The sequence below is a fragment of the Budorcas taxicolor genome, chromosome 25, assembly GCF_023091745.1.
Source record: "Budorcas taxicolor isolate Tak-1 chromosome 25, Takin1.1, whole genome shotgun sequence".
In the NCBI taxonomy this organism is placed as follows: Eukaryota; Metazoa; Chordata; class Mammalia; order Artiodactyla; family Bovidae; genus Budorcas; species Budorcas taxicolor.
The window spans coordinates 1,289,393-1,304,667 of NC_068934.1; the positions used below are offsets into that span (position 1 = coordinate 1,289,393).

A 15,275-nucleotide genomic window follows, 5' to 3' on the forward strand; every position below is an offset into this window, starting at 1 on the left:
ACCATGGGGCAGGCACTGTATTAAGATTTCAGGCAGCTGATTTATTACCCACAACAGTCAACGGTGCTAACTGACCATTGTACAAAAGAGTCCCCTTCTTGGGAGACGGAGGCTGCCAGACCCATGTTTAGCAGCACGAAGCCCCCATCCCTCCTTCTCCACGCCCGGGTGGGCACACAGCTCCCAATCAGACAGCATGTGATCTCTGCTTCAGAAATTCCAGACTCTGTGGGCCCTTAGTCAAGGACTTTTTTCCTTTAGCTACTGCCAGCTAGCTGGATTTTCATGTGTGCCATGAAGCCTACTGAATCTCAGGTATTCAGCAAAGGAACAGGCCTCAAGACATTTTGGGATTCATCTTCTGCCACATCTTCCCTGAAGAGAAGACAAGAAACATTAAGGCACATTTTTCATTAGAAACAAAGTTTTATTTAAGGTAGACACAACAGTGCAGAACAAAAACACCGTTTCACTTTTACCTATAGACATAGCAGCCTTGGTGTTCAGCCTTTCAACTCTCCTTAAATATCAGCATGGTCAGAAGGCAGGGCGTGGACAGGTGATTTATGTAGAAATATGAAACAGAATGGTGATAACCACCCAAATACTGAGTTTTCAAGGCTCTGGGTTTTTAACAGTCATTTTCTAAGACTATAATTTGTTCCCATCCTTCAATCTCTGTGGAATAGAAACCAAATCATTCTTACCAAATGACACGGAAAGGAAAAAAAAAAACACATATTTTTCTTTAAAAGGTTTGAAGAAATGTAGTCATTAAAAAGAATGTAAATTATGCCTAGAGCACCACATTATGGAATATCATTAAATTGTCATTACTGTGCTTTTAAAAAAGCCAACTTGTTAAAGAGGAGCTGATGGCTTCAGTTTTTGTAGAAAACCCTTGGGATATTGCAAAATTCTTTTTTCCTCTTCTGATGAAGCACAAAGAAAGTATTCAAGGCATGAGAAACTTACAACTTTCAGGAACAATGACTGATCAAAACACGTGCTTTAAGAGACAAGTATTCTTACAGCAAATAAGAGAACCCCCTAACACAATACATTTCATCTAAAGCAGGCAGGACAAACTAATCACAGATGAGCGTGTATTACATTCCATAAACAACACAATGTCATCTTTGCCAAACTTTTTCAAAGGTTTTACTTTACTTGTGAAAAACAGGACAAAAATGCCAATGACTGCCCAGGAGGAGCCATTTCATCCTAGTACCCTCAGATGAAATTACTCAGAATTGCACATTTCAGTCAACATCCCTTTTCAAATTATGCTGGGAAATTACAGAGACCTTCATAACTTCAATTGCCCTAATCATTGGGAGGCAACACTGAAAACTTGTATTGAACATGGAAAAGATCACAATTCACTCCAAAACAAAAAGCTAAGAACTGGCACTACTTACATGCAGAAATCTATCCATTTGCAGAACAGGTCCTTTCTCCAGCAAGAGGCTAAATAAGACTCTCCTCCCCTGACCTGCAGAGGACCATTTACCTTTTAAAATCAAATTACAGTTGCCCACAAACTAGGATTTATTATAACAGTGTGTTCTTTTGTTCAAGTATTTACAGAATGCCTAGTCCAAGCCAATCACTGTTCTCCTGGAATTTGTGATATAGCAATGAGTTTAAAACGAAATACGCAAAAGAAACCAACATGCATGCATTTTAAAAGCTGTGCAACAATCCAGCTCTAAGAGTTGAACAGTTCTCACAGGGTCAGTGCCTGCAGTGGCCTGCCACTGTCCCAGCTTAGCTCATCCCTGCAAAGTAGAGTGCTCAGAACAGGAAGCCTCCACAAAAGAAACACGAACACCCAACAGGACCTGCCATACAATGTGGCACATTTCTCCATTTCTCCCAGGACGCTTACAAAGTAGGACAAAGCATTGTGCAGGTCAGGGGTGTGCCCACCCTCCCCCAGCCCAGCAAGGCTGGCTGCAGGGGATGATGCCAGTCTGGAGGCTGAGAGGACTCAGTCTGCGCAGACCCCTGATCAGGCCAGCCTACTGCCCGCCCTCTGCTCCCTTAATGGACTCTTTCAGTCTGACTTGAGGAAACGATGTCAGTTCCTCAAGGGGAAAGCTCATTCAAAGTGTGCAAACACTAATCATAAACGAGCAGCTGAGACTTCCTGTTGGGAGCGGTGACTTTCCACAAGGGCTACGGGACCCTCCCTGCCACGTGGCTTGGTCCCCAGCCATTAAAGCCCAGCTTCTTAACCTGGGGTGTATGGCCCACAAAGACCCCTGAAGGGTATTTAGTGTTGTGTGTGTGTCTGAGAAGAGGGTCCCTAGCTTTAGAAAATATATTTACAACAGGGTTTGTAACTTCCTAAAAGTTTAAGAGCCTCTGTCTTAAGAGTATGTCTGCCTGTCATTTGGTGAAATTAAAGAAGGAGCCGGCCACTGCTGTGAGAACAGTCGGTCAGACCACAGACACAACACTGGTGCTACAAGCCTGGGTTAGAGGACGTGTAGTGGTTTATTAGGAAGACACTGGCCAGAAACAAAGTTAGCTGCTACTGGCAGTAGTCATTTAGGATCTGTGTGCCCCCTTTTGTAAAGCAATGATCGATTCCTCATCCTTGGGAATCTACTCAAAGGTAGTCCTCACCTAAGCCAGCAGTAGATGGAGAAGTTAACTTTCCTAGTAACACTTTTCCTCAAGTCAAAATGTATGGCCAGATGTCCCCATTAGCCTCTTACCGCCGTGATTGTTCACGGACAGTATCATGTACCTCCAGGCTTGTGTTCCTCATGTCCTGCAAGCTAAGGTACAAAGTGCGATTGGAGCTCTTTCTGTTCAAAATCACTGTCTATGTTACTGTTTTGCTCAAGCTTCAGCTTGGGAGATACACGGCTAAAGAACTTCCGGGACAAGCAATAACTATAGTCTCAAAACTATCAGCTAGAAATGATGGGAAAGAGAAAAACAGTATTGTGTTCCCCAAGAACACAGCGTTTGCTAGGAGTTCTCTGGAAGGACCTTCATTGTGGTTATTACTCTTCCTCTTGGTACCTGCCTCTGTCTTCACTGCCTTTTACTAGTCTCTGAATTCTTCGAAGGTGGGCACCAGCCTTATTCACATCCACACAGCCAGTCACTAGCTGACCTCTGGGACATCACAGATGCTACTGGAACTCAGAGAGTAGGGATGGGGGGGTGGGGGGGGGAGGTCCACAGACATTAAGGGCTCTAATTAAAGAAATACATGTGACAGGGCTGAGAGAGTTCCTGATATCCTATAATAATGTATCCACTTCAAACTATAAATTAGGGGGAGTCTAAAGAGAATCTGAGGCTTTGGGGGGAAAAAATCAAGTCATAGAAAACTGTATTTCAGAAAATTTTCAAATTACACAAAGAAACAGGTGGAGGGCACTACAATAAAACATCTGATACAGTGATATAAAAAGTAGCAAAATAGATGAGTTAGATTACTGACATTTCTAAGTCACACATTCAAGGGTAATAAATATTATGCAGTAAGAATAATTTAAAACACTGATTGCATCCTGGATATTTATTATTAGCTTTCCATCTCAGAAACCATCACAGAGGCACAAATAAAATCCACTTCTGCGAATATTCTGAAAGGCAGAGAGCAGCTTATGTAATTAGATCAGGTAAACAACTGTCCCTAAGAGCCACACATAAACCTTGAGGTTCCTGAGGATTATTCAGTAGCAATATACTAGGTTTAACTTTCCAAGAATAAAAACAGGAAGGTCCACAGATGTCCTTAAGAATTTTGTATAAAATGTAAACATAGTTAGGATCTATTTACATGACTGGAATTGGGAAAAGGTTTTTGATATTCCCAGTCAGCCTTGAATGTTTACGAAATAACGCTTGGTTGATACACAATATACCTATTTGTAACATTTATTCTATAATTCCGCATTAATGCTAGAATGTTCTTCCCAAATGGCCTCAATTCTGATATCATACAATTCTAAAATTAGATGAATTTTTCAAAGATGTTTTTAAATATAAACTATGAAATTGTTCTGGCTCTGAGCACATGTCAATGTGCACATGGCAAATGTCATTCATACATTCTGATCCTAATAGGCAAAAAATGTCCCTCACTTTAAGCCTTCTGTGTTCTGTGAATTTGCCTCAGTAACATCCTGTCTCAAATGCTTTTGATAACAGAGGAATGCCCTGAAGACAACCTCTTCTAAAGTAGTCACTTTAACTTGTTCTGTATGTTCATTTTCCCCACTGGGTTCATTTAGAAGCACTCCTTGCTGCATGGAAGTCAACAATTAAACATCCTTTCAACTCTACCTTATTAACAAAGTTCTCAGCCAGAGCAGCACTTGGGTCCACTGCCCTTTGCAGTGCAGGGCATCACATGGTGGTTAGAGGGTCTCAGTCGGCCAAGGGTGACAGGTGGTAGGGCCCAGAGCCTGGTTATGAGAACGGAAGCACCAGCGATTCTCCCAGCGTAGGGCACCTCCAGGAAGAGGCCCCATGGGTCCAGAGTCAGTCAGTGAATGTTTTCTCCTCCAACAGTCACTGGGACATAGACAAGATTCCTATTAAATTATACCGTTATTATCATCCCATAAAACAAAAAGCTCCCCCAGTCCTTGCTCTCTGTAGTTCGGAGGCTCTTTGCACCATGTGCACAGAAAGGCGTTTTGTTTGTGGCACTAAAGCGCTACTCCTCTTCCTGGGATTAACCTTACCACTTTCCATCTGATGAGGATGCTCGCGTTGACATTTGCCAACGCTTACTTGTTTCCGCATTGTCTCAAAGTTCATGAACCACCCTCCACAATGTTTGTTGACCATTGTTTCCACCAGGGCCTCAGTAAGACATGCTCAGTACCTCTGCTGAGAACCATTTACTGCCAGAGGTGCCTGCCAGAGGTGCCTGCCAGAGGTGCTGCAGCCAAAACGAATCCCAGGTCAGAGTCACCGATCTGAAGTTCACAGGACAAAAATCATCAGCAAGAAGTGTCCAGAAGTCTCTGGCGGGCATTCTTCTCTCTATTACTTATTTTTGTTTCACTGTGTACATTCAAATCTGTCAGAACAGAAAACAAGCATTTATAACTGAAATCCCACGGCAGGTTCCATTGGCACTAACTAACTTCTCCTGGGCTATCACTCTAGCTGTTGTTTCTGCCTTATCCACTTAATCTTAGCTTCACTGCAGAACAGCTGAAGGTGGGTCAGGGCGACAGGTAACTCAATAAATTCCCAGTTCCTTTTGTAAGAGACAGAGAACAACCAACAAGACGATCAGAGGGACAGGGAGACAAGCCAGTAAAACAAAACAAAAATGAGCAAGAGTGATGTCAGAGAGGAATGCTCGAGCAAGAAGTGGAGTATGAGACAGAAGAGAATGAGAAGGTAGAGCAACAGATGTTTCCCCTGGAAACCTGAGGCAGCACCAACGGCCACCTCTCTCCCAGCACTGAGGGGTTTCCGCTAATCACACCGAAGAAACGGGCTAACACCAGTGGGCAGGGCAGACACTGTCAGTCAGTCATCGGAGGCGCAGAGGGCTCCGTGGGCTCCCCAGCTCCCCGAGAGCCAGGCCTACCTTGCAGCTCTGTTGTCTGGTCCCCCAGCTCCTCTGCCGTCATCTCCACAGGCTCGGGATTTTTGCCATCAACCATGTCCATCTTGATCATGCCGAGGTTGGTCAGGAGCACCATGGGGTCGACATCCTGACAACTGCTTTTAATATTCTCCAGGACCTTAAGACATTTGTACGACTTGAGTTCACTGATATTCTCCTCCAAGAAAAGAACATAGAGGCTCAAGTCATTGTACCCTTTCAACTTCAAATGCAGAACGTCGAACGTGGGCAGGATTTCATACACTTTGAGAACATCCGTCTTCTGCTGGAAAGGAACAAACAGGGAGTAGACCACGACCGGAACCAGCATAACATATACTACGAGGTTGATGAAACTGAGCAGCCGGAAGATACCAACAGCAATGAGCTTGCACTGGAACTTATCAGGGACGGTGCTGTCATTTTTCAGGATGCCAGATTTGATGCTGCAGACAAACTCATCCGAGAGGGAGGAGAGGCTCAGGTAATAGCCCAGGTAGATGCTGGCTAACAGTATCGTGCTGAGTGACAACACCCGGCAGCTCATGTACTTGACGATTAAATGTCTGGAGGCTTTCTTTGTCCTTAAGTACCGTTCCACAATTGGGTACCTGAAGTGGCTTTCCTGTGAACTAAAAAGAAACAAATAAAAATAATTTAAACCCTCACCAAGACCATCAAATAGAAACACATTCAATGTTACCACATGGAAAATTTCCATCACCTTCCCTTCCATACTTCTCTACCTATAACTTCACTAGAGTACCCAGGGAATAAAATTAGGTTTTTCTTTTAAAATAAGAAAAAAGTAAAAGTAATAAAACCCTTCTCCCCTCACTTGATATTTTAAGGAAGGTCTAATTTGTTAAATGTGCTACTTGTAAATTGTTAGAACAACTCCTGGTTGCTGCTAAATTGCTTCAGTCATCCTAGTGAATGGTAAATGTTTGTTACATGAACTTGATTGTTCATATTCTACTGCTGTTTTTTTAAACTACAATTTTCCATTCAAGTGTGTAGAATAAAGACAATTTTTCCAGCCTAACTAGAACACATCTGCCTCCTATAGGCCAGCAGTGGGAGGCAAACAGCTGAGAGGGTGTGGGTTTAGCCTGTGGGCTAACCCTGGTCTTGATTCCAGGTCTCCCACTTAAAGCTACAGGACAGAGTTTTCAACTGGGGGGTGGGGGGGGGGGGGGTGGGGTGGTGGACAACGGCAGTGAGGGGGATAAATAAATGCAGTTATCTGTAATGATGTTTTGAATATTAAATGAGATAACGCACTTTGGAAAACTCAACAGTGTCTGAGTTATATTAAGAACTTTTAAAACTGAGAGCTGTGTGCTCAGTTGTGTCCAACTCTCTGCGGTCCCATGGACCGTGATCTGCCAGACTCCTCTGCCCATGGAATTCTCCAGGCAAGAATACTGGAGTGGGGTGCCATTTCCTACTCCAGGGGATCTTTCCAACCCAGGGATTGAACCCACGTCTCTTGGATCTCCTGTATTGACAGGCAGATATTTTACCACTAACTAGCCACCTGGGAAGCCCAAAATGAGACCTACTAATGCTATTATTGCTATTGTCAATAACAAAAACCAAAGGAAGGATGTCCAAAAAGCAAGGTGCTGTCTACTTGTTCCTTAGTTCCCTCACGTTCAATCTCGGTGCTCAGGAGCCTCATAATCCTGTGTTTCTCCATGAAGGGGAAGGTCAAAGCAACTCGCCCTGCAATTGAGAACATGAGCGAGTGACGCTTCACTCCACAAGGGAAGGACTTGAGGTGAGGACCGCAGCTGGGGCAGACAGGCAGGGTAAGATCTGGGGAGGGCGGGCCTTCCTGGCTCCCCCTGGGTGTCACGAGGCAGACGGCAGTCCCCCACGTACTGGTAGTGAGAACCCGAGGCCCAGATGGACAGAAGGGCAGCAAACTCGTACTCCCAAATCCCGATGGGCTGGGGGCTGAGTTACCTTTGCCCCATGTTCTCATTAACTTCTGGCGCTGGGCAGGCACCGTCTCTCAAGTCAAGGTCATGCATGCTCTTTGCAGCTTTAATTGCGCGGTTGTAAACTTTGTCGAGTTCTTCCATGATAAACTTCAAATCTGAGCAAACATGAGGAGCAGCTGCGAAACGCCAGAACAAGGAGGGCAGGTACAGCAGGATGGCCACCAGCAGCAGGATGTAGGGGAAAAACTGAAAAACAGGGGAGCAGATCATGCAATCACCAGACCCCCCAGCCCCCACTGAAGTAACCATGCCAAGCACTGTTAGTGGTTTTCTCATTTTCACACTAAAGGCATCTCCACATCGCTTGTGAAAATTAGGCTCCTTACCCAGTAGCTACATCTTATGGCTAAATTCACCTGTCCAGGTAATACTTGACACTCTCCAACTTTGCTAGACTCAATTTGAAATAATTGGCAAGTACATCATGACACATGATGTCTCCACTCTAATCAAAGAAAGAAACAAAATATAAAATTGTTCCCTGGTCCTTTAAAATAATCCCTCAGCAAAATCACAATTAAGGAAGATGTTAATGTTACAGTGGCCTCCAGGTTCTTTTTTTCTTTTTTTAATCGCTATGGTTTTAGGAGGTCACTAAGGCTTTTGGAACTCTTTTTCTCCCTCTCTGGAATCTGGGAGAATGACACAGAAATGCACAACTTTGCTGAAAACAAATTAGAAAAATGTTGGTTTCAGTGACCCAGTAAACACCCCATGAAACAGCAGAAATAAGCAGGTAAAATCCACAAAGTGCAGAACGTATCTTCTGTAGAGGGACAGACCGTGAGGACCACACAACACTCTCATTTTACAGCCAGGTAATCTCAAGTCGGGAGAAGCCAACCATAATGAACAACAGTCATGGGGGAGCATCCCAATCTGGATGGTACGCAAAACCAACAAGAGAGGATTCAGAAGTCAGAGACAGCGAAGAGCATCCTGTAACCAAGACCCCTGGGGAAGGGAGGAAAGGCTTAGCCTCAAAGACAGAGGAAGCTGCAGCCAGCACAGATGTGAAGTCAAGCTCAGGTAGTGGCCTTAACAGCAAGGTTGCTGAGCCTCTGACCTCAGTTTCCCTATCTATGAAATGGTCATGCAATACATGTGTTATGAAGATTAAATTAGATACCTTATGAAAAATGCTTTGCATGGTGCCTGGCATGTCACAGACACTAAAACACACCAACCAGAACCAACGGAAGGGCTACTAAGTGGCCACGTTAATGTCAATCCTCACAACGACCTTGGTAAAGCCATTACTGATGGCCTCATTTTTCAAAGAGGAAGAGGATGTCCAGAGCAATTTCTGGCCATGGAGCACAAAGCTGGTGACAGAGACAGAATACAAAGCTGGACCTTTCTGATCCCAGAGCAATGCCTCTTTCACCATAATACACTGCAAATTATTTCACTTCTTGGAAAACTTCTCCCTCCCTTTGGACTGGTCTCTCTACATAACTCCTCAGAGCTGTAACAGAAAGAGGCTATGAAGGCCTTGAGTTGACACAAAAGCCCCACCCCAACATCTCTGGAAGGCGGCAGGAGACCAAGTGAGAGTGTGACTCACTACAGAAGTGTGTGTGTGTGTGCGTGTGTGCGTGTGTGTGTGATCTCTGGAAGGCGGCAGCAGACCAAGTGAGAGTGTGACTCACTACAGAAGTGTGTGTGTGTGTGTGCATGTGTGTGTGCTCAGTCGCATCCAGCTCTTTCTGGTCCTGTGGACTGCAGCCTGCTGGGCACCTCTGTCCATGGAATTTTCTAGACAAGAATACTGGAGTGGGTTGGCATGCCCTCCTCCAGGGGATCTTCCCCACCCAGGGATCGAACATGCATCTCTTACATCTCCTACATCAGCAAGTGGGTTCTTTACCACTAGCACCACTGGGGAAGCCTGGGAAGCCACTATAGGTTATTAATAGATGTACAGAAAAGTTGCAAAGATGGTTCAGAGTGTTCTTGAATGGCCTTCATTCAGTATGCCCCACTGCTGACACTGGACATCTCCATGGTACCCTTGTTAAGAGGAAGAAACCGTTGTTGCTATATTACCATTAATTACACTTCAGGCTTTGATTTGGATTTCTCCAGTGTTCCCACTATTGCCTTCTTTTTGTTTCAAGATCTAGGGTATCCATTGCATTTTGCTGTCATGTCTCCCTAGAAACCTTGGTTCTGTGACAGTTGCTTAGTTTGCCTTGTTTTTCATGAAGAATAGCATTTTTAAATGCTTAAAATAACACAAATTCACAAAGGAAATGGATGACACTGATATACAGCTATCACAACATTAAAAGACAGATTTGTATATGGTTCTTATTAGCACATTTGATGGGATCTAACAGATGGCCCAACAACACAGTAACTTGGAAGTGATGAAGAGTAAAAAGTATTCAAGGCAGCTGAGACTTCTATGGGTGACAGTGACAGGTGGTACCGATACCACTATGGATTCTTGACTACTTACTGACATGGTTTATAAAGTTTTAGTTGGAAGTAGACAGAAAATAAAGCTGCCCTATGTTTTCTTATCCCAGTTCATAATCTTCCTGACACTATCATGGAGCCCACATTAGGAAGCCCTGCCCCAGGGGCAAGACAAATAGCAGAAATGGCTCAGAAACCCCACAAAGTCCCACCAAAGCAGCTGCTTCCCTCGGGGGTTCTGGCATGGGATGGCATCCTCAAAATTACTAACCCAATTTACAAAGAGCTGCTACACAATGATACACACAAGAGGCTGTGAGTAGCTGCATTTTGGCCACATGATTTATTGTTGGCTACAGTGAGATGCAGAGTTCCTTTAATCCTAGTCGCCCTGAAGGGTGCCCATTAGTGTACAAATGAGTTTGTGTTCCTTCCATAACCAGAAGAAACAGGGATTTCCTTTGAGAACCACAGAGGGAACACTGTTTCTAACTTGGGGCTATGGAATATGTATTTAAGTCACTTTTGTTTCAAAGCTATTTGAATAATAGCATTTTACCTCCAAGCATTCTTTTGAATTGAAAAGTAACTATTTACAGCCTGTGACAATTTTTCTAACATGCCAAAACCATGCAATAATTAGCACCGATGAATAGTTCAACACCACTCACTGCAATTAGAAAAATGAATGTTTAAAGGTATTACATATCAAATGTTTTCTTCTAAATATCCTTGTACTTTGATCACCGGTAGTAGAATGTAGAGGAATGTCCCATTTCTTAGTTTTTCTTCATAGTTAAACCTTTCTTTTTCTTTTCCAACAGGAAGAAAAAAGTGATTTTCAATGAAACTGCAGCAAGATGGTTTTAAAATTAATTCCACTGAAATAGGATTTTTTTTAAAAAAGGCCATGAAATTATATTCTTTAAAATCCTTTTGTCCAAATACGGAGAATGGAAAAACTACCAGGCTTTCAAGTGCATCTGCTGGAGAGGAACGGCTTTGTTCCCAAGTTCTATCTACTCCCAGTTAGTTCTGAGGTCTCAGCATCTTTCAAAGTCGTGATTGCATGATTCAGAGTTTTTGCAGATGTAACTAGTGAAGATGAGGTCATACTAACTTAGCACAGCGTGCTCAGTTGTGTCTGACTCTTTGTGACCAAATGGACTGCAGCCCACCAGGCTCCTCTGTCCATGGAATTTACCAGGCAAGAATACTGGAGTGGGTTGCCATTTCCTCCTTCATGAGATCTTTCCATCCCAGGAATCAAACCCACATCCCCTGCATTTCTCCCACTGACAAGTGGATTCTTTACCACTGAGCCACTTGGGAAGCCTGTCACATTAACTTGTTATTGCTGTTGTTCTGTCGCTCAGTCATGCCTGACTCTTTATGACCCCATGGGCTGCATTATGCCAGGCTTTCCTGTCCTTCACCATCTTCCAGAGCTTGCTCAAACTCATGTCCATTGAGTCTGCGATGCCATCCAACTATCTCATTCTCTTGTCCCCTTTTCCTCCTGCCTTCAATCTTTCCCAGCATCAGGGTCTTTTCCAATGAGTTAACTCTTCAGATCAGGTAGCCAGAGTACTGGAGCTTCAGCTTCAGTATCAGTTCTTCCAATGAATATTCAGGACTGATTTCCTTTAGGATTGACTGGTTTGATTTTACAGTCCAAAGGACTCTCAAGAGTCTTCTCTAATGCCACTGTTCTAAAGTATCAATTTTTTGGCACCCAGCCTTTTTCATGGTCCAACTCTCAAATCCACACACGACTACTGGAAAAACCATGGCTTTAAGTAGACGGACCTTTGTAAGCAAAGTAATGTTTCTGCTTTTTAATATGTTCTCTAGGTTTGTCATAGCTTTTCTTCCAAGGAGCAAGCTAACTAACTTAAGGTGGGCTCTAATCCAGTGACTGGTATTCCTCTAAGCAGGCCATAAGAAGACACAGAGACACACAGAGAAGCTATGTGAGGACGGAGGCAGAAACCAGAGTGATGCACCTACAAGGCAAGGACCAGCAAGACCGCCGGCCGTGACCGGAAACCAGCAGCCAGACACCAACAGACCCTCGCTCTGAGCCCCAGAGTAGGCATCAGCTCTGCTGACACCCCAATTTCCAAATCTAGGAGAGAGGAAATCTCGGTTGTTTCAAATTACTGTGTGTGTGGTCGCTTGTCAGAGCAGTCCCAGGAAATCCACACAAAGGGAAAGCATGGACTGAATTATGAAATTCCCACAGTATGGGGAAGCCACTGGTGGAGGGCATGTTGGAAATTTACTTTAGAAAGATTATTACAGCTGTGAAGAAAAGACGACACTGGAGGCAGGCAGTTACTGCAGCAGGCAGGAGGTTACTGCAGCAGAGAGGGGCAGTGATAAGCACTAACAAGCCAGCAGCAGCAGAGAAGACGGATCTGAGAACTACTGGGTCGGCCAGAGAGTTAGTTCAGGTTTTTCAGTAACATCTTATGGCAAAATCTGAATGAACTTTTTGGCCAACTCAATACACAGAGGGGAAAACATATCTTCCGGTGCCCAACTGAACGCGATGGATGGAAAAGGGGAAGAACTAGGGTTAATAATTCCGGGTTTCCAGCTTAGCTGAGGGCATGAGTGGTAGCGCCATTGGTTGAAATTAAGAAACAAGGAGGAACAGACTCAGAGCAGAGAGGAGTGACGTGGGAGACAGAGCTGAGACGAGAAAGTCTGAGCACGAGACACCACAGTCAAGAGTAGCCTGGAGGAGACCTGTAGCAGATAACTAAAAATAAAAGAAAATCTGACCATTTCTTTCCAATTTCAGATTCTGCAGCACAGAGATGGTCAAAGAAGCCAACAGCATGGTTAGGATCCAAGCAGAACGTGCAGGAAAGACAAGCGAAGCATGGAGGATGTGACACCCTAACACTTCAGGATCAGTCAGCAGGGGTCACGTTAATCAAGAACAAATTCCATAGGGGAGGAGACACATAAGATTCACAAATTATGTCTGTTCCTGGATGCCTGATGCTTGGACAGTAACGTACTTAAAGATAACTTCAGTTACACGAAGCCCAATGAGTGAAGGGCTCCCCAGAAGACTAATGCATCAGCGGTTTACAGAGGAGAGAGGAGAAAGGTGGTATGTCATTCCAGTCTGCACTCAAAGGAAGACACCCAAGGCAGCAGGCTTCGTGCTGAGTGACATTCTGGGAGGGACCTAACAGGAAGAGAGACTTGGAAAAGAGAAGATGGCAAACAGAGCATTTGTGTGTGAAAGAAGAAAAGACTCCTGTTAATAGAATTAGAACCAAGTCACAAGGAAGCAAGGAAAAACTTTCCCAAAGATCAGCACGAACACAGCACGGAGTGTTCTGTGAGGTGGTGAGTTCTGTTTCACTGGATCATCTGGGAGGGCTTAGGAGCTCTGGATCTAGGGTGGGAAACTTTTTCCTGCAAAGGGCCATACAGGAAATGTTTGTGAGCCATATGGCCTCTGTCACAACTAGGTATAAAAGCAGACACAGGTAAAGTATACAGGAAAGGGCATGGCTGTGTTCCAATGAAACTATCTGCAGAAATGGGTGATGGGCTGGATCTGGCTGGGGCACGTATGTCAGTCTGCCAGCCCCTGCCCGGGATCTTTGCTTTGCAACAAGTGATCCACAGACAAGCACGCTCAGAATCACCTGGGAGCTTGGTAGAAATGCAGAATGCAGGCCCCCATCAGGACTACTGAATCTGAGTCTATATTGTAGCAACTCTGGATTATAGATTCTGATCCCTCCCTCATCCAAGATGGCTTTGCTATTTGCTTTTTTGTTTAGTAACCTATCTGGCTGGGCTACAAGATATTCTCAACAATGTCCAGTTTTCAACAAGAAAAACCACCACCACTACAAAATGAGACGTGCAAAGAAATACCAAAGTCTGAATCTAAATTTCAACAAGATCTCCAGGTAATCTGCATGCACACAGTTTGGGAAACACTGGTTTAGATGACCGGTGTCTACAATGGAACCTAATCTGGCCTAGCAAAAGCAGACTCTCCTGAAAAGTGGATAAAAATCACATTCTGGGCCTTAATCCTACAGGTTTCAAACCCACAGGTGTCAACTCAATAGTCTGGCTGGGGCCCTGGGTCCTGTATTTTCACATGGATAATGCTAAGGTTTGAAAACCTCTGGTCTGGTAGCCTCAGAGAATCCCTCCAACTAAGCTTCTTTGAATCCCTTAAAGGAAACATAGCAAGATCTGACAACTGTTAACTTTAGGTTTCTTCTTGTTTTTGTCTGTTTGTTTTTCAGTCAAAAACTGGCTTTTCTGTTTCAGAAAGAAATCATGCCTAACAGTTGCCTACTTAATGAACCTGAACAAAGAGAACAGAACACTCAAAAAAAGACCAGTTATCAAACAGTCCTGGGGTGCCAGCTGCTGGTCCTTTGAGTGCACCCACATTTCCACCAGAGACAACTCAGGTACTAGAGTCACCAGAAGTAAGGGGTGGGAGAGAAAGGGAGGAGGAAAAGGGCTGGAGACATGAAAAAAGCAGGTGCGGAGGAGTGCCAGCATGAATCACAGCCCTGCCAAATCACGCCCACACACACATCAGTGCTCCACTTCTTCAGGGGGTTCTGGGTCCTTTTTTTTTTGGCTGCGGCAGGTCTTAGTTGCATCATGTGGGATCTTTTACGGTGGTGCATGGGCTTAGTTGCCCCATGACATGTGGAATTTTAATTCCCCAACCAGGGATTAAACCTGTGTCCTCTGCACTGCAAGGCAGATTCTCAAACACTGGACCACCAGGGAAGTCCCTGGGTCTTCTCATTTTAGCTCTGACATCAGAATTGAGTTGAGAAGTGTTCACATAAACCCTGTCTGTGCTTCTAACCCTCTCATCATGAGCACAAGTCAGAAGGCTCCTGGAGAACCAAGTCTGGCTCTGATCAGGACTTGCAGCCACCTCATTCCTCACCTCCCATCTACATGTGTGTTCCAAGCACCCACTATGAACGGTGCAGAGTCCTCGGGCACAGTGATGAACAAGACACGTCATGCTCTCTGCCTTCATGGAACTTAAGAGTCTTGGAAATAAAGAATTAATTGAGAAGAATTAAGGCAAGCGCCAGGTGGCGCTAGTGGTAAAGAACCCACCGGCCCATGCAGGAGACATTAGGGTTCAATCCCTGGGTGGGTATGACAACTCACTCCAATATTCTTGCCTGGAGAATCCCATGGACAGAGGAGCCTGGTGGGAT

General features: G+C 44.5%; 1 protein-coding gene across 2 annotated transcripts in view; it reads right to left on the reverse strand.

Moving 5' to 3' along the window:
- Window positions 1–499: 499 nt before the first annotated feature.
- PANX1 (pannexin 1) overlaps window positions 500–15,275 on the reverse strand; it is a 64,167-nt gene continuing 49,391 nt past the window's right edge. Inside the window, exons 3-6 of one of the 2 annotated variants that reach the window (XR_008201502.1) lie at window positions 7,571–7,794; window positions 5,582–6,231; window positions 4,315–5,059; window positions 500–678 (exon numbers count right to left, since the gene is read on the reverse strand). Coding sequence is in view for 1 of the 2 variants with exons in the window: in XM_052661675.1 (XP_052517635.1) it covers window positions 4,980–5,059; window positions 5,582–6,231; window positions 7,571–7,794 (954 nt within the window). In the remaining variant the exon portion in view is untranslated. Of the gene's footprint in view, window positions 679–3,188; window positions 5,060–5,581; window positions 6,232–7,570; window positions 7,795–15,275 lie in introns of those variants that run through there. The other variant, XM_052661675.1, reaches the window with a different exon arrangement.